The sequence below is a fragment of the Perognathus longimembris genome, chromosome 1 (genome assembly GCF_023159225.1).
Source record: "Perognathus longimembris pacificus isolate PPM17 chromosome 1, ASM2315922v1, whole genome shotgun sequence".
Classification (NCBI taxonomy): domain Eukaryota; kingdom Metazoa; phylum Chordata; class Mammalia; order Rodentia; family Heteromyidae; genus Perognathus; species Perognathus longimembris.
In genome coordinates this window covers 55,943,676-55,963,577 of record NC_063161.1, presented here as the reverse complement: position 1 = coordinate 55,963,577, position 19,902 = coordinate 55,943,676, and the positions used below count along the sequence as shown (strand labels likewise).

The following is a 19,902-nucleotide window of genomic DNA, read 5'->3' as shown; positions in this document are numbered from 1 at the left end:
CGATTCCTCAGCACCACATACACAGAAAATGGCCAGAAGTGGCGCTGTGGCTCAAGTGGCAGAGTGCTAGCCTTGAGCAAAAAAGAAGCCAGGGACAGTGCTCAGGCCCCGAGTTCAAGGCCCAGGACTGGCAAAAAAAACACAAAAAAACAAAAAAAAACCATACAATATGCTGTAAACCAACTGTACAATTCGGGGGTGGGGGGACTGGGGAGGAAGGAAGGTGGGAGAAAAATGAGGGAGGAGGTAACAAGTTGAACAAGAAATGTACTCACTGCCTTATGTATGTAACTGTAACCCCTCTGTACATCACCTTGACAATAAAAATAAAATAATTTTTTAAAAAAAGTTATGGACTGGGCTGAGTAGTGTGGCTCATGCCTATAATCCTAACTACTAGGGAAGCTGAGATCTGAGGATCACAATTTAAAGCCAGACTTAAATGTGTTTGTGTAGGGGGAGAATGTCATAGAGACTCTTATCTCCTATTAACCAGCAAAAAGCTAGAAGTAGAGGTGTGGCCCAAGTGGTAGAGCAGCAAGTCTTTAGAGAAAAAGAGTTTGAAGGTGAGAGTTTGAAGACTGGAGTGCAAGCCCCAGTAGCAGCTCTGCCCCCACAAAAATAATAACTTATGGACTGATATCCATACAGTATGAGGGTGTACAGGGTTTCCTGACAGATGCTACAAACTGCCATTCACTAAGACTCTGTCTTGGTGACTGTAGTCTCTCTTAGCAGCTTCTTGGAGTTTAGCAGCACACAGAGGCCCCAGGCAGTGGAGTGGAGCCCCTGCTTACTTTAGATCAATTTCCATGTTTTATCGGCAACCATTATTTCTGCAAGCTGCTTTTTTCCAGTGGAAACTCTGCCCTCAGCTTTGTCAACAAGATTTCTAGGCCGATTACTGTTCTGCAGGTAACAGGCAGGCAGGCCCCGTCACTGCTAGTGAGTGTGGGAAGCTACAGTGGCCAGTCAAGCATAGGGCGCTGTTCCCATTATAGGTCGTAAAACCTAGCTCCCTGGGTTTACAGCTCAGGACACTGAGGCCATCTGAGGAAACTTGACTTGTCCAAGGCCACTTAACGAGGGAGAGTGCTTGCCTACCTCCACCCTGGCTACGTTCTGAGAAATCTGATTGCTGACCTGGGCAGCTTTCTAGGGTAGGTGTAGCATTCTTTGGCAAGACCCTATAAAAGTCCTTACTGCAGACTGCGGCGGGGCCACCCACCACGGACAGATTCTTATCAGAAAGGTGGGCAAGCATCACTCCTTTCTTCCTGCCTGACCAATTCCAGCTCTTGGTTTCTGCCTTCATGGCTAAAGACATGAGGCAAGAACTTGGTGCTGGTGGCTCATGCCTATCATCCTAGCTACTCAGCAGACTGAGATCTGAGGATCACTGTTCAAAGCCAGGCCAGGAAGAAAAGTCTGTGAGACTCTTATCTCCAATGAACTACTCAGAAAAGGCTGGGAGTGGCGTTGTGGCTCAAATAGTAGAGTGCTAGCCTTGAGCACATAGAGGCACAGGGACAGCACCTAGGCTCTGAGTTCAAGCCCCAGGACCAGCAATAGATAGATAGATAAATAAATAAATAAATAAATAAATAAATAAATAAATAAATGAAAAGACAGGAAGCAAGGCCTTAGAATGGCCAAGAAATATTTAGAGGAAAGTGATATGCCAGCTAGATCTTTCTCTACTCAGGTTTTCCTGGGATATTTGGATGGGGGTATTTGGCTAAGATATTTGATCCAGGCAAAAATGGTAAGACAAGGAGGCTATTTGCCTGATGCTAGTGGAGATCAAGTAAAAGAAACTGAGGCAGTCCCAAAGAGTGAGCACCAACAGTACAGAGAAAGTAGGTCCTGACTTCTCTGGATCCAATGACTGATATTGCCCATGTAGCTGATAGCTAAATGAGATTTTTTTTTGTGGTTCCCTTCCTTCCTTCCTTCCTTCCTTCCTTCCTTCCTTCCTTCCTTCCTTCCTTCCTTCCTTCCTTCCTTCCCCTCTTTCTTACTCTTTCTCTTTCTCTTTCCCTCTCCCACTCTTTCTTGCTTTCTTTCTGACTTCAGGACAACTGAGCTGCTTCTTTCTTCTGAGACATCCCTAAGCTCAGCTCTAGGTGTCCTGGGTGCCTCTCTCCAGGATAAGTGTATCATTGCTGGAACCCTCAGCCTGAGTCCTCAAGGCCCGAGTCTACTCTCCCTCAGGCAGACCCCTTTGAGGCCCAGCCCTCCTTGTCCCAAGCGACCACTGGACAGGCTGCATTTCTTTATTTTCCTTCCTGACTGGTGTGATCATGGAATCACTGAGTTTTCTTATATTTCCAAGATACTGGTGGTCCCCAGCATTGGATCCTCAGCCTAGCTTACTTCCAGCCACCTTGAGCATCTAGGCCCTCTTCGCTCCAGAATCAGTGTCCAGCTTCCCCCAGAGCCCATTCCTGGCTTCTCATCTATAAAAAGAGCCATGGTGGTCCCTGGATCTCAAAGCTACAGTGAGGATGAAGTACATGGATCTCTGAGGAGTACTCAGAAGGGATGCACTGCAAGGTAATAAAAGTTAGCTATCAGAGTTGGAGGCATGGCTCAAGTGGTAGAGCACCAGCTAATAAGCAAAAGTGTCAGATACCAAGTTCTAGTCCCAGTCTTGGACACAAAAGAACAATTAGCTATTGTTGTTAGAACAATCCTTGGGAACTCCAGGACAATAGGAAGAGTTGCAGGACCCCAAGAAGGGCTGTGGGGGTAGGGTTGGGTCGGATTAAGCAGATACTAGCTCAGTCCTAAAAGCCCAGACAAACATTGGCCAGAAAGCCACATTTTTACATTCTTCCACTGTCTGAGGCTTCTGTAATTCTGGCTATTTGGTGTAGGGGGAGATGGATCATCTTATTTATTTATTCTTTTGGTTACCTATCTAATATCTACCTACCTATCTATCTATCTATCTGTCTATCTATCTATCTATCTATCTATCTATCTATTGTCAGTTGTGGGTTTTGATCTCAGGGCCTGAGTGCTGTCCCTGAGCTTTTCAGCTCAAGGCTAGCCCCCTACTACTTTGAGCCACAGTGCCACTTCATTTTTTTGACTGGTTAATTGGAGATAAGAGTCTCATGGGTACTTTTCTGTTAAGGCTGTTGTCAAACTGAGATGCTTAGATCTCAGCCTCCTCAGTAGCTAGGATTATAGCCACTGGCGCCCAGCTGGCTATTTATTTGTTTTGTTTTTGTGCAGGTGCTGGCCCTCAGGTGTTGTCCTATAGCTTTTTCACTCAAGGCTGTCACTCCACTTCTGGCTCTTTGCTGATTAATTGGAAATAAGAGTTTCATGGACTTTCTTCCTGGAGCTGGCTTCAAATTGCCATCCCTGGATATCAGCCTTCTGGTAGCTAGGATTACAGGCGTGAGCCACCAGCACCTAGCTGCAGCTTAGTGTTTGATGATGACCCTCGTCCCCCCACCCCCCCACTTGTCTAGTTCTGAACACTGACTACATAGCAAGGCCTATACTGGAAGTTTGAGACATGACGGGGAGAAAACATACTCTGCCTTTTTGAAGCTTATGCTCTACAGAACCATTCAACTGAGTATTTTAACCAATGCTACTGGACAGAAAAACACAAGGAAGGACAGGAACATGTAGGAGAGCCCTTAGCCTTGGTAAGAAGAGAGAAAAGTCAGCTCTTTGGAGATGGTCCCTTTCCCATCTGCCAAGAAAGAAGCAAAAGAGTTCAAATTGGTGGTGGTAGGAGGGAAAGCCAGGCTGTAGGCAGGGGATGCTGTCCACACAAAGGCTGGGAAGCACAAAGGAAGGCACAAGGAACAGGTCAGTCCAATATGATTAGAGTGAGTGGGTAAGGACCACAAAGAGATCATGCTTATGTTAAAAACCCACAGGAATTAGATTCCATTATTTGCTCTACTGCATACTTGCAGTAAACTTGAGGGTTTGTTTTTTGCCAGTCCTGGGGCTTAAACTCAGGGCCTGGCCACTGTCCCTGAGCTTCTTTTGCTCACTCTACCACTTGAGCCACAGCACCACTTCTGGCTTTTCTCATTTATGTGGTACTGAGGAATCAAACCCAGAGCTTCATGCATGCTAGGGAAGCACACAACCACTAAGCCATCTTCCTAGCCCCACACTGAATTCTGTGTGCCAAGTTTTTTTTCAGTGTGAGTGTCCCGGTTCAGGGGCTTGAACTCAGGGCCTGGGCTCTGTTCTTGAGTTTCTGGGCTCAAGGCTTTACCACTTCAGCCACAGCTCCACTTCTAGCCTTTTGATAAATAACTACAGATAAGAATCTCACAGACTTCTTTCCCAGACTGGCTTTAAACTGTGATCCTCAGGGGCTTGGATTGTGGCTTAGTGATAGAGCGCTTGCCTAGAATGCACGAAGCCCTGGGTTCCATTTCTCAGTACCACATACACAGAAAAGGCCAGAAGTGGGACTGTGGTTAAAGTGGTAGAGTGCTAGCCTTGAGCAAAAAGCTCAGCAAACAGTCCCCAGGCCCTGAGTTCAAGTCCCAGGACTGGCAAAAACAAACTGTGATCCTCAGATCTCAGTCTCCTGAGTAGTTAGGATTACAGGTGTGAGAAGTGAGAGGAGAGTCCAGCAGAGTACCAAACTTTTAAGATTTCATTGGTTCATTGAGAAAGTTTTGCAGAGGTCAGCCAAGCAGAAAGTCTCTTCCACAGCCAGCTGAGGGTCCTTTATGGTAGACCCAGAGCTGCTGGGAGAGTCATTAATGCTTGGAATCAGAGCGTGAGTTATTGAGCTTGAAGGGAAAGACAGAGGAAAGACTTCTGGGAAAATCAGCCCAGCTTAGGAAGCAAAAGGTGTTTTCCATGAGAGAAAAATCTAAGGAACATATAGTTTAACAAAGACAGATGGAAGTTGAATAACTCACCAGTCAATTATTCCTTCATTCATCACTCTTTTTCTGGGGGAGAGCGGAGAGGGGTGTCAGGTATGGTTGCTGGGCGCAGTAAGAGCTGATACCACACAGTGTTTTGGATCTCCAAACCTGCCTTCAGGCCACTCAGCTCTTTCAGCAGTCCTGGCCAAAAAGGTCACTTGCTTGTTGCCAGGAATCACTCTTAAGGAAGGGCATCAAGCACAAATACACACACACACATGCCCACAACCTGTACTATGGACCTAGAGAAAAAATTGTATCTATGTATAGGCACAGGCCAACCCATAATTTGTGAAATTCATACCTGGATAATAATACATGCCTCATCTTACCCTTAAAACTATGATTGAAGATAATCTTACTGTTTGAATATATCAGTCCAGCCAGGTGCTGGTGGCCTACAATGAAATACTAGCTACTCAGAAGACTGAGATCTGAGAATCACAGTTTGAAACCAGCCTAGTCAGGAAAGTATATGGGACTCATCTCTAGTCAACCACTAAAAAGCTGAAAGTAGAACTGTGGCTCAAGTGGTAGAGCACTAACCTTGAGTGAAAGGCTCAGGGGACAGCATCCAGGTTCTATGTTCAAGCCCCAGGACCAGAACAAAAAGATACAATAATGTATAATCTATGTGGAGAACTGTCCTTCATTGCCACACACGGGTAGGAAAGAGCTGTCCTAAAACATGAACTCTAACGACAACCTGCCTTTCCCAACCCTTCCCCATTAACCATCTCCCTCTTCCTTGTTTCCCTTTGGTGCCCAGGGAACAGATTTAATTCCCAGAGCAGCTTCCCGTGAATGCTCCCTCGGGACAAAGGTTACACTAAACCCAGGTTCTCCAGGGAAATAAGCTTCCTCTTTCCTAGCAGTCCCGAAGCCCTCCTAGCTGCCATGAAGAAGGGCTGCTGCCCATGTGGGCCTCTATTCTCCACAGAGGCATTCATCCTGGAGAAGAAACTGAATGGGGTCAGCTCAGAGTCTGCCTCAGGTAAAAGATTTGTTGGGGGAAAGCCAGTTCCCGCTGCTTGGTTAGGCCGTACTGTGTCAGCGCGAGTGACTGCCAGTTGGGCAGCTGATGAGCAGAATTAGAGTGGCCGTGGCCCTTTCCTGCCCCCCCCAAGGGGTGGGGGAGGGGGAAGAGGAGAGGTGGTGGCTTCTCCACCCACTGCTTCCCCTTCTTTTCCCAGAACTCCCCCTGAACTGAAAAATAGCTCTGCAGCCAGACTCTTCAGGAGCCTTGGATTGAAGTTTAACAGAGACAAAAATAATTCCCTTGAGTGAGCTATTTTCTGCCCAGCTTTCAGGGTAATGGCTCACTATGATGGATGGTGGGGGTGGGCTTAGGGAGGAAGTTGGCCATGGGCCACCATCCGCTGAGGGCCCTTTCCATGCCCACACCCTGCTCCCTCAGCAGCCAGGCTTCTCAGAGAGGTGGGAACTATGGTGAACCACTCACCATGGGGTTCACGCACTGATGTGAGACCCTCCTTCAACTACTTGGAAACGTGGGTGGAGAGTGAGGTGTGTGAGCTGGGAGCGCATGTCCTTCTATAGATCCTGCCCTCTCCAAGAATGCAAGCAGGAGGAAGGAAAACATGGCTACTTTACCGAGCCTCTGAAAAGAGAATACTACACCTGTCTGCCAATTGTATGTTTGTTGTATCCGTTGAGATAAACTATTTATTTATTTATTTTTGTGCCAGTCCTGGGGCTTGAACTTTGGGCCTGGGCACTGTCCCTGAGCTTGTTTGGCTCAAGGCTAGCACTCTACCACTTGAGTCACAGTTCTACTTCCAGCTTTTTTGGTGCTTAATTGGAGATGAGTCTCATAGACTTTCCTGCCCAGGCTGCCTTTCAACCATGATCCTCAGATCTTTGCCTCCTGAGTACCTAGGATTTCAGGCATGAGCCACTGGTGCCAGGCTTAAGACAAAATATTTAAAATGTGGTATGAAGCCAAGCACTGGTAACTAATACTTGTGTAATCCTAGATACTCAGAAGGCTGAGATCTGAGGATCATGGTTCAAAGCCAGCCCAGGCAGAGAAGTCCCCGTGAGAGTCTCATTTCCAGACAACCAGAAGTGGAGCTGTGGCTCAAAACAGTAGAGCACTAGCCTTGAGAGAAAGAGCTCAGGAACAGCTGAGTTCAAGCCCCATGACCAACAAAAATAAAACAGGTGTTATGAAAACTGTTTATTAAAACATCAGCTATTATTTTACTATTATTCTTCTAAGTATTTAAGTATAAAGGAAGAATAAATTCAGGTAAGAAGTAGAAGCTATAAAGAGACACAAATTCATGGTGTGAGGTGTCCCTCTGTTGGTCTGGGAGAGCCAAATGTACATTGGATGTGGGGGAACTCCTTGGCGGGCTCAGTGGTAGAGCACTGACCCCCATCCTCAGTACCCTCCACACTGCTGTGAAGTACAGAGGACTTGCATAGAGGCCCCACCGATCCTCAGCTCATCTCCAAACTTTCCAAGGGTTGGTTGTTTTGCTTAGAGACTCTTTTTTTACTTGTCAGTTTCTTTTTTATTTTTCTCACATGACTTTGCTTCTAATATATATGGGGGGGGGCAAAATCTCTGCTTAGACAGAGTATGAGAGGGTGAAAGAGAAGAGGGGAGGAATGGAGGAAGGTGGAATTCATTCAGGGGTATCACTCTTAAAGATTTGTTGATAACTCTCCAAAGAGTGGTCATTCATTCTTTTTTTTTTTTTTTTTTTTTGGCCAGTCCTGGGGCTTGGACTCAGGGCCTGAGCACTGTCCCTGGCTTCTTTGTGCTCAAGGCTAGCACTCTGCCACTTGAGCCACAGCGACACTTCTGGCCATTTTCTGTATATGTGGTGCTGGGGAATTGAACCCAGGGCCTCATGTATACGAGGCAAGCACTCTTGCCACTAGGCCATATCCCCAGCCCCTGGTCATTCATTCTTTAGTAAGGGGATTTTTTCTAAAATGGCTCCCCTGTATGTATGTGCACCTATTCTATGTAACTACCCACTGCTCAAAGATAGAGGCACACAAGATGTGCCAGGTACTGGAGGCCCAGGCCTGTAATCCTAGCTCCTCAAGATTCCGAGATCTGAAAATCAAGGTTTGAAGCCAACCTGTGCAGATAAATCTGTGAGACTCTTATCTGCAATTAACCAGCACACACACACACACACACACATACACACACACACACACACACACACACACACACAAAACACCTACGAACAGAGGTATGCCTCCAGTGGTAGAATGCCAGGCTTGAAGGAAAAAGCCAGGTGAGAGCATGAGGTCTTGAGTTCAAACCCCAGTACTGGCACAAATAGGAAGGAAGGACAAGGGCAAAGGGGGAAGGGAAGTAGAGAGGGAGGGAGGAGGGAGAGGAGGAAAGAGAGGAGGAAGGGAGAGAGAGAGAAGGAAAGAAAGAAGGAAAGAAGGGAGGGAGGAGGGAAGGAGGGAGGGAGGAAGGAAGGAAGGAAGGAAGGAAGGGAGGGAGGAAGGAAGGAAGGAAGGAAGGAAGGAAGGAAGGAAGGAAGGAAGGAAGGAAGGAAGGAAGGGAAAAAGCCAGGCCAAATCTGGCTGAGATGTGGCCTGTTGCCCACCGTTCACAATGGTGACAGCAAATTTTAAAACTTCATTTTCAAGGCTTTAAAACAGAGAAATTGCACTCTTGGAAAAAATCTAGATGCCCAGCTTCCTTTTTTCTTTTTTCTTTTTTTTAAAATTAGCTCTCGTGGCCACACCGGGCTATACTTCCAGTAGCTGTTTTGGTCTAAGGTAAGCTACCTAGCCAGACCTGGCTGATGCCTGTGGTCCACTGAATTGAGATCTGTCCCCCTCTGGCTCCCTAACTGCCCTGTCCCTGCCTCTGTGTACCATCCCACAGTGACAGCATCACTCTATGATCAGAAGATGCAGTTCAAAAAACTGCTGCAGTGTGACCAGAACCAATTACTTGTGTTGAGTCTCTGTTTCCTCCTGTGTGCAATGAGAAAAACAATAGTGCATTCCTCTCAGGCTTGAAGGATTCAAGTCATGCATGCAGGAGTAGCACAAAGCACCTGTCAGCAATATTAGTACTTGTTACTGTGTATAGTTGATACATTGAGATACTACTGAGCTGAGTGAGCCCAGCTTGGTTTTGTTGGTGTTGGGGTTGGTGGTGAGTGGATGGTACTGGGACTTGAACTCAGGGCCTGGGTGCTATCTTTTGGCTTTCTTTCTTTTTTTTTTTTTTTTTTTTTTTTTTTTTTTTGCTCAAGGCTAGTGCTTTACCACTTGAGCCACAGCTCCATGTCTTGGTGTTTGCTGATTAATTGGAGATAAGAGTCTCGCAGACGGTCCTGCATAGGCTGGCTTCTAATTGCGATCCTTAGGTCTCACCTGAGTAATTACGATTACAAGCATCAATCAGCTTTGAGTCCAGTTTGTTAAGATGACTTAACCACACCACACAACAGTTCTTTCCAGCTCAGGAGAAACATCTAAACATGTTTCCATCCAATGAAGAACTGCTGAGTGGATCTGTGATGCATTAAGTACTAGCTTGAACTGGGACACTTCAGTGCTAAGACTCCTATCTGTTCTTGGGGCTCAAGTTCCATGAGCATAGAGGATAATTGAACAGAATGACAGCACTGTCATTCAGGTGAAATTATGCACCCCACCCAGGCCTGCCCAGGACAGTTCAGGCACTTGACATTGAAGAAGGACTCAGGCTGAATCTCTTTCCTCCTTTCTCCTTCGAGGATCCAAAACTTTGAGGGCCTTACTAAAAGACACCCAGCTTCACATTGGCTCCTCTTCACTTCCAGTTTCTCAGGCTGCACATAGGATTTCAACAAAGCCAATCAGATCTCAAATGGAGTTCATTCTAATGGAATTTTACCCGAGGCATCCCATCCTCCACTGCCGAACATCATGGCACCCAAGATATGAGTGTGCTTGCCAAATAGGCTGGGCAGAGGTAACTTCCCACCCCTGGCAGAAATCCGGAAATTCAGAGCCGTGTGGAACAAAGAACTCTGCCCTGAAGGTGTTTTCCAGAACCTTCCTGGCCAGTTTGGAACTGCCCCATTCACTTGGGCAGGCACCACTTGCCTGCCTATTTTCTAGCCTTCTATGGACAGGAAGGTGTAGAAGACACTAAGTTAGGCAACCAGGACACACTGAAGAAAAAAAAAAAAAAACAGCAGGGGCAAGTGACAAAAGGGACATCCCTGTTTCACTTAAAATGACCTAAATTCAAATTTACTTGAAATTACCACCTTGATGACTTTGGGCAAAATATTTAGCCTCTGGATCTCCTAGAACCTCAGTTCTCACTTCCTAAAATAGGGATACAATTACCTATTTCTTAGGATTCTTGAAAGGCATAAGTGAGAAAGTACATGGAAGGAAAATAAACACATATAACACAATGCCTGGACCATAGCAGTTGTACTAACCCCAGGTTAAAATGATTTTCAACGATTAGATAATATAGTAACCTCTTAAGGATCAAAGGTTGGTGTAGGGGGAGAAGCTCTGGGTGGAGGTGAGAGGTGTTGGGGTGGGGGTGGGGGAGAAAAAGAGGCAGGGCCCTTCTGTGGAGCCTAGCTTAGGTCTGGCAGGCAAAGTGAAGCCCAGGGCAGAAGCACTTGCCTGCCCCTGGAACTGACAGGCACAGACTGGCTGAGTAATTACAGACTTTAAGGCTGGGGTGGCCCAGGCTAGTGCCCAGCCAGCCACATTCTTTAGTTGTGTGGGTGGCTGGGTGGGTGGGCAGCTGGCTGTTTATGTGGCTACCAGGATGCTGGGGGCATCTAACAGCTCAGCTCCTCAGCACTGCCAGGCAGGCTGTTCCATTTTGGCAGGGAAAAGGATTCTTTGCACATCTTTGGCTCCCTTTCCCCTGGTAACCTTCTGTCCCTTTCCTTCAATCCTACTTCCATTCCCTCCTTCACAGATGGGACAAGCCCCAAAGCCCAAGTCCAAAACCAGACTCCACACAATTGGCCAATTCGAGGTTTTTAAACACTCGTCCATCTTACCTGAAGCTCTTAAATAATCATGAAGCCCTGAATGAATGTGTCCCAGCCCTACGTACCGATTAGCTAGCTCACACATGGTGCTGATACTTTATGTCCTTCCCTAAAATGAATACCGGAAAAAAACACATACACTTCGCATTCCACATGACCAATATGCAGTTTGGTGTGTGGGTACTCAAGGCTGACCCCAGGCTCTTGACTGATCTAAAGAAACTACCATGTTTTGAGCAGAATGTAGAGCCACAGGACGCCTTGTCCGGTATTGGTGGAAGGGCTTCAACTGCACATGGAAGCCCAGCCCTCCAAGTCAGGCTGTGGCCTCTATGGGATCACCCATGAACACTGCATCACAAAATACACACATCAGCCAGAAACCAGCTCCTTTGGCCCTGAGCAATACCGTCTCAACTTAAAAGGGGCTGCATTTAATGTGCCTTTTTCAATTTAAAGATGAAGTCTATATCAGGTGGTGAAAAGAATGCAGACCAGGCTTGGTGGTGCACAGCTGTTGCCCCAGTTATCTAGGAGGCAGGAATGAGGAGGATGACAATTCAAGGCCGGCCCTAGCAAAACATTAGCAAGACCCTATCTCAACCAACAAGTTGGACAATGGTGGTTTATACTTGTCATTCCAGCTGCATAAAAGGTGTACATAAAAGGCTGAGATCGGAAGGATTAAGGCCAGGCTGTTCATGGGGTTCATGAGACCAATGAAAACTGGATACCATAGTGTATACCTGACATATCTCAGCTATATATGATGCATGAATATCCAGGTTCGCCCAGGCAAAAAGTGAGACCCTATTGAAAAAGTAGTGAAAAGTAAAAGGGCTAGAAATGTGGCTGAAAAGGTAGAGCACTTGCCTAGCAAGGGTCAAGGCCCTGAGTTCAAAACTCCAGTACCATCAAAGGTGGAATAAGTGATATTGAGTGAAAGAAGCACAGAGGATGCATGGATGTAAACTTCAAGGCCAGGTAAAACATAACAATATATTGTTTTGTAAAACACATATGGATGGGGCTGGGAATGTGGCTTAGTGGTAGAGTGCTTGCCTAGCATGCATGAAGCCCTGGGTTCGATTCCTCAGCACCACATAAACAGAAGAAGCCAGAAGTAGAGCTGTGGCTCAAGTAGTAGAGTGCTAGCCTTGAGCAAAAGGAAGCCAGGGACAATGCTCAGGCCCTGAGTTCAAGCCCCAGGACTGGCAAAAACAAAAATAAAAATATAAACAAAAAAACCCCACATATGGATGATAACTTATAAAGCAAAGCAAAGAAATAACCAAAATCTACCTGGGGGAGGCGGGGAGAGAAAATGTGTGTGTTTGTGTTCTAGGACCTGCATGCTGTCCCTTAGCTTTTTTTGCTCAAGGTTGGCATTCTACCACTTGAGTCACAGCTCCATTTTCAACATTTTTTTGTGGTTAATTGGAAATAAGAATCTTATGGACTTTCTTACCTGGGCTGACTTTGAACCTGGATCCTCAGATTTCAGCCTTCTGAGTAGCTAGGATTACATATGTGAGTCACTGGTATCCAGTGAAAAAGGACATTTTATTTTTTTGCCAGCCCTGGGGCTTGAACCCAGGGCCTGGGCACTGTGCCTGAGTTTCTTTTGTTCAAGGCTAGCATTCTACCACTTGAGCCATAGCACCACTTCTGGTCTTTTCTGTTTATATGGCATTAAGGAATCGAACCCAAGGCTTCATGCATGCTAGGTAAGCACTCTACCACTAAGCCACAAAGGACTTTTAAGACACTCTGAACATTTCTAATTTAGGAACTTAGTAGAGAGTTATATAATATTATTCTGTAATCCATACATATGTATATTGTATACCCCTGTGAGAATGTTATTTCACAGTTAAAATCACAATCATAATAACAAAGGAGACTGAAGAACCCAAGTCCCAGAAAAGCTAAGAAATCCTTGGAAGCGTATGATCTAGCACACAGCTGCATAAAGAGAGATCAATTGACCAAATCTGAGGTTAGCCAGATGCCAAACAGCCATTGTTGAGTTTCTATGGATCCTCTAGCAAGGCACAGATTTCAGGGCTATCAGTTTGAAAACACTTGCAAGAGTCTCCATCTCCTCTCTCGTACTGTTCAATTCCCAGTGTCTCGGGCCATATCTGCCCATGTCCGGGAGCCTAGTTTGTGCCAGGCCCCTGATTTGTCTCATCTATCCCACACACAGTCTTACAGAAACTGTAAACCCCAAGTTTACAGATAAGGACACTGAGATTTGTGGAGATTAGGAAATGTGCCCTCAGTTGCTAGCTAGAAAGTGGTGAAGGCAGGATTTGAACCCATGTATAACTCAGATTCTGTTTCTTCTGTTGTTTCAAGTAGTTTTGAACTAACATGAAGTTCTAAATACTCAGGAAACTGAGACCTGAGGATTGTGGTTTGAAGCCAGTCCAGGCAGAAAGATCTAAGAGGGCCTTGAGCAAAAGAAATTGAGTGAGAGTGCAAGGCTGTGGGTTCAAGCCACAATACAGGCAAAAAACAACAGCAACAAAAATCCTCCAAAACTTACAACACTCCTTCCATCTGCAGTCTAGAATCATAGCACTTATTCCAAAACTAGACTGCTGGGGCTGGGGATATAGCCTAGTGGCAAGAGTGCCTGCCTCGGATACACAAGGCCCTAGGTTCGATTCCCCAGCACCACATATACAGAAAACAGCCAGAAGCGGCGCTGTGGCACAAGTGGCAGAGTGCTAGCCTTGAGCGGGAAGAAGCCAGGGACAGTGCTTAGGCCCTGAGTCCAAGGCCCAGGACTGCCCCCCCCCCCCAAAAAAAAACGTGCACCAAAACTAGACTGCTGAGATTAAAGAGATAATGGGTTCAGAGGCCCTTAAGGGACAGCAAGGGGCTTGGAGAATTGGAGGGGGTAGGGGTCAGGTAGGCAAGGAGAAACTAGTTCCCCATTTGCCAATGGGACAATGGTCTTCTCTTTTTTCTTTTTGGCAGTCCTGGGGCTTGAACTTAGGGCCTGAATGCTGTCCCTGGCTTCTTTTTGCTCAAGACTAGCACTCTACCTCATGAGCCACAGTGCCACGTTCAGCCTTTTCAGTTTATGTGGTGCTGAGGAAATCAAACCCAGGGCTTCATGCATGCTAGGCAAGTACTGTGCCACTAAGCCACATTCCCAGCGCAACAATGGTCTTTTTAATCTTGTTTCTCTTAGCATAGCGCAGATTATGGATAAAATGGAGAGTATTTTTTTATTTGCCTTCCAGGTCATTCAAGTCTTGTAAGCTCTCTGTACAATGCTTCCAGATTCTTTTAAACTGCTTTTAACTTGAGTATGTGCCTATGACTGCCAGAGGCTTCGAGGTCTAAAGGTGTTGGCAGAGGTGCCACCGTCCTTAAAGTAACCTTTGGGCAAACCAAGCCTGCTCTCAGGTCAACTTGTTCAAACTAGTTAGTAATTCTAACCCTGGTGCTTGTATGCATTTATCCGAGGCCTCCAAAAGTGCCAGGCATGGCACACAGGGCCTGTGGCTGTCCCACGAAGGTAGAGGTGGTAGAATTTCTGGAGGCTACAAGCCTTGGCATCCTGCAGATCTGAATGTGAGTCTTGAACTACCCTTCACAAACTGGCTCATCTCAGCACCTGGCTTAATTTCACCAAGCCTCAGTTTCCCCACTTGTCAGGTCATCAAAGCAGTGGTTCCTGACTCACAAGACTGGGAGATGGTACTTGTCATGTAAGTAGCTCCGTGCCAGGTACTAAGGGAGTAAGCTACTGTTCCTGGAGCTCTAACTCCAGTGCCAGCAGGTGGCACACAGTAAATGTCTCTCTAGCAAAGCCCTGAGCCTCCTGGGTCTCTACTAGAGCCTGGAATGTCTCACCTGACAACACACCTCAATGCTTTAACTTGTCATCAGAAGGCCAGCGAGAGGCAACAGCTTCCCAGGAACAAAGCTCCTGAGTCCTGCCCAAACTCCACTTCCCCGCTGGCAGAACTGCCCACACCCCAGGCAGGGACCTGGACTCTCCTCTGCACAGAATGAGGACTTTGTGTGGCATCTGGTTCTGGGAACACTGCTTAGTCTATTCCTTTGGCACGGGACCTGCAGGGCAGGTTTGCAAACGCATGACACACGCCGAGACTCACGGAGTTGCCTACTGCTTCTGCCATGTATCCACCAGCCACCCTTGCCCTGCCTGCCCTAGCCAGCCAAAGGGTCTCACCACCTTCTGCCCCTGCCCCCTGTTGTTTCAAAGGTGGGATTTCCTAAGAAACATTCACTTCGTATCCTTTGTGGATCCTGATGAGAACAAATTTCTTTCTACTAAAGGAGGCAAGTCACTACTCAATCATGAAGGAGTCCCCCCTCCCCCTCCTCCCCCATGCCCTAAGCATTCACATGCCATCGCTGAACCACTGGGAGACACTCCCCAGGGATCTTTCTCTGAGCATCTGGTCCCTGAGACCCACGAACTCATAAGGAAGGGCACATGTCACCACCACAGGATGTTGTTGCTGCCACCAACGCCTATAGCTTGGGTTGAGCAAGAACCATCTGTCCCCACCCTGGACCATTTCCCCAACAGTCAGACCAGATGGGAGAGGCAAGTTCTAGCACTCTGTGGGAATGAACTCCATCTCATGTGGAGCATCTGCTCTCTTCTCTGGTCTCGACCTTGGATGCCTCCTGGGATCCTGATGACAAGTGACCTGTGTTCATTATCTGCCTGGACAAGGTTTAGCCACCCTTCCCTTCCTGGTTGTTAACTCGCTTTTGAACTGGACTTTGCTGTGCAATGGGACAGTTGGCTCCCCAGAAGTTTAGGAAGCTATAAGGAAAAAAAAACCAATGGGCTGGAGATGATGCGAAGAGGGAAGAGGAAGCATGGGGCTGAGTCTTGGCTCTATCACACATCCCAGTTCCTCGGGGGAACTGAAGAGGAGTTGGCAGGCCTTCCTGTCCCTGTATGAGGTAGGGGTGGGGCAGAAAAAACCAGAGGTGAGGCCACTCACAAGTCAAGGGTGAAAGGAAGTCACACAAGTAGTGGGCTGGGTCCTGCCACAGGGTGGCAGGGAGCAGTGCTTCCCTCAGGGAAGAGACTAGAATTAACTGATAATCCCAGGGAGCAGGCTGGGGTGTTGGGGCTGCTTCCGGAATTAAGCTATCCTTTCCTTTCCTCTCCTCTCCTTTCCTTTCCCTCCCTTTTCTTTCTGTCTCTTTTCTTTCCTTCATTCCTTCCCTCCCTCCCTTCTTTCTCATCCTTCCTTCCTTTTTCTTTTTCTCTCCCTCTTTCTTTTTTTCTTCCTTCCTTCCTTTTTCTTTTTACCGCCCTCTTTCTTTTTTCTTCCTTCCTTCCTTTTTCTTTTTATTGCCCTCTTTCTTTTTTTCTTCCTTCCTTCCTTCTTTTGTTCTTTCCTTCCTTCCTTTTCTTTTGCATGTGTATGTGTGTCCTGGGGATTGAACTCCAGGTCTGAGTGCTGTCCCTGAGCTTTTGTTTTCAAGGCTAGTGTTCTGCCACTTGAATCACAGTTCCACTTCCAGCTTAGGTTTTTGTTTGTTTGTTTGGTTTTTGTTTTGTAGTTAAATGGAGGTAATAATCTCACAGATTTTCCTGCCTGGACTGGCTTGGAACTGTGATCCTCAGATCTCAGTCTCCTGAGTTGCTAGAATTATAGGTGTGAGCCATGCATGCCAGCTACCTATCCTTATTTCCCCCATCAAATGTTAAGTTCCCCCTGTCCCTATTGTCCACCATTAATGTGTGTGGCTTGGCTATTCACTAGGATGACCAAATGTTCCAGTTTGCCCTAGACAGATTTGCTTTATGTCAATGGTGTTGGCTAACCCACACAAAGTCTCTTTTACTCTCAACAGTATCCCGGTTTGGATGATACACTATACAGCCACTCTTTCTCTCATATCCAGAAAGATGGGAAAAGGTTAAGGAGCAATCAGACAGAAGCATTAATTCAAAGTAAGGCTCTGGTAGTTTAGAGCAACAGCTAGGCATCAACCCAGTTGGATTTAGGCAGTGGTAGGAAGAGAGTCTGTGAGTTGCTCTTCCTCCTGGAGTCCTAATCATAAAGCTGGTCCTCTGGGGTCTGCTTCCTGTCACATTTCAGTAGGTCTGGCACTAAACTGAGACACACAGGAGACTCTGTGTGTATGTGTGCGCGCGCGCGCCAATCCTGGGGCTTGAACTCAGTGCCTTGTGCTCTTGCTTGGTATTCTTGCTCAGTCTGGTACTCTACCAATTGAACCACACCTCCACTATTCTGGATTTTTTTTCCTGGTTAATTAGAGATAAGAATCTTATGGATATGTCTGCCCAGAATGGCTTTGAACATCCATCTTCATATCTCATCCTTCTGAGATGCTAGGATTGGAGGTATGAGCTACTGGCTTAAGGCTCTTGGTGAAATCTGGTAATTTCCTTACTTCCCTCTATCTGCATCCCAAATAGACTTTCAGAAGTGACAGAGAGAAGCAGGATCCCTCAGACTCTGTGTAGACACAAACCTAAATGTTTTCCAGATTCTCCTGGCCCTTGCTCCCTGCCTTTGAGAACCCCACTGATGCATAAGTGATAGCAGCTTTCTAGCAGAGGCCCCAGCATCCTTAGGATGTGAGGTAAAGACTGCAACAACCACAAGTTTCTCTCCTGTCTTGGATAACCACTTGGTTCAGCCTGCCCAGGTTTTCCTTTATTGAAGGGCTTTTGACACCTGCTGTCTGTGCTGGGTGGGGGGGGGGGCAGAGGATAAGGGTCTGGGAAGTTCTCTTAGACTTCATCTAGGACTCAGTCCTGAAAGGAGACCAGTTCTGAGGCAGAACACAAAAAGAAGAATGAGGGAACATAGCCGCAGATAATCAGAGCACGTTAAACAACACCCAGACCCTCCCTCTCCCCGCTTCTGAATATAAAAGGCTGATGTACAAGTGATGGGCGAGGATGAGGAAACTTCCTAACCCTCTTCCTTTCTCTGTGTTCTTACTTCATTTTTCTGTCTCACTTCCTCCCTCCCCCCTTAACAAATCTTGGTAAGGGGCAAAGTCATCCTTGGTCACTACCAGCCAAATCTAAAGCCATGAGACTCAGCCAGAGCCTAGACTGCTAATCCAACAGTCTGCTCCCCAGCCTGGCTTACCTCCTTGGATTTGGATTTCTTCTCAAACAGGTCTATAGAATGGGAGGTTATGGGGGGGGGGGGGTCTGGGCATTTGTTCTCTGTCCAAGGGTTCTCTGCTACCCAAAACAAACCCAGAGAAAAAGTATCATCCTTGCTGACCTATGGTCTGGCTGTGTGCTAGACCCCAAACTATGTCAGAAAGGCCCAGAGTTCCTCTAGCTCTTGTTTGAGAGGAAGATCCCCCAACATACCACACTCTCGGTTCATAGAGTTGTTCCTAGGTCCAGAAAATCTACATCAGCAAACCACCTCTACTCCTTAGCCTGGGCCAAAGTATTCTCTGCAGATTTCTGATTCTACAACCATCTCAATTTCTTCTCCATGCCCATCTCCTAGCTAACAAGGTGGGAGAAAGGGAGTATTGGGATATGCCTTCTGAGCCCAGAGAAGGGTAAGAGATGTAGATTCACCACAAAAGCTATAATCCCTTTACAGTCATCCCCTTCCTGAATCAGCTCAGAGCCACCCAAACAACCACTTCTGGGTTGGGTGTCTGAGCCCCTCCTCCCTTCCCCCACACTCCCTTGCTAGGGGGTGAAGAAGACAGCCTTCCACAGAACTGAACTCTGCCCAGGGGAACTCCTGCAATGCTCAGAAAATGCCTGCCCAACTGCTTGCCTGGGTTCTGGCCCCTCTGGCTGCAACTGAGCCCAGACAGGAGGCTGACTCACTCACCACAGGGAGGAGGAGAAGGAGGAGCAAGAAGGGCCTAGGCTCAGAGATCCCTGGCTCTGCCAGCCTGGGCAGAATGGTTCTCAACCCCTGATCCCTGGAAGAGGGGGGCTGCTGACTCGCTGGTGTCGGTGACCGAAGCGATTCCTTACTAAACTCTTTTTCGGAATCCTCACCCACACCTCATGTTCAGTTCTCCTGGTCCACTTCCTAAGATCGTCTCCTCCATTCACCTGCTTACCACTACCCGCCCCCCACCCCAAAGTTTCATCTCCTGAAAAAGTAAAATCTAGTGCTTTAGAGCCAATTAGGTCTCAAATCATTGGGTTAAAAAAAAAAAAAGTCAGGAAAACTACCCAACTAGAGAAGAGCACGCATGGATGGCACAGATTCTGAGTGAGGCTACCCAGGCTGACTCCCAGAAGACCCCGTTAGCAGCATCCACGCCCGGGATGTCGCGACCCTTCCCATCTCTCCACTCCACGCCAAGGGGCCGCACGGAGGAAGGAGACGCTGTCTCTTGTTGACCCAAATGGTGGTGGGCAGGGTCCTGGGGTCGAGTTTCTGCAGCTGAGCCGCCTGCGCACCAAGGGGTGTCTTAACCTTCCCCCCTCGCCAGCCTGGCACCGACTTCAGCCTTGTCAGACCTCTGTGCCGGCTCCGTGTTCCAACCTCATGGCAAGTACCGTCTCCAAGTTTGCTCTTCCGACTGGAGGCTCTAGTGCTGACATCCGAGTACTCGGATCGAGAGACTTCCTCCCTCCTAAAACCCTGTCCTCGAATCCTACCCTGGCTCAGACCCCCAGCCCCCCATCCCCGTTTCTCCCGGGTCCGCACCTGGTCCGGCGGGTGCACACGCTGCTCAACGCTCCCTCCCGGTGCCTTGGGCTCGGCTGCTGCCTTTTGACAAGCAGAGACAGCCCAGCACCTGGCCCCGCCCCGCAGAGGCCCGCCCCGCCCAGACCACGCCTACGACCACGCCCACATCACGCCCACAGGTCCTGTCTTCTCCTGCCCCGCTCTGTACAGGCTTTGTAACCATCTTAACTTGGGATCAACCACAGCACGGTCGCCTTGGAGACTCTGCTTGGTGAA

The 19,902-nt window shown here is 47.5% G+C and overlaps 1 protein-coding gene across 1 annotated transcript in view; it reads right to left on the bottom strand.

Moving 5' to 3' along the window:
* Positions 1-18,906, bottom strand: part of Vdr (vitamin D receptor) — a 58,900-nt gene extending 39,994 nt beyond the window's left edge. Inside the window, exon 1 of the mRNA XM_048365660.1 lies at positions 18,327-18,906. Coding sequence (XP_048221617.1) covers positions 18,327-18,342 — 16 coding nt within the window. The 5' untranslated portion in view covers positions 18,343-18,906. The remainder of the gene's footprint in view (positions 1-18,326) is intronic.
* Between the last annotated feature and the right edge of the window lie 996 nt (positions 18,907-19,902).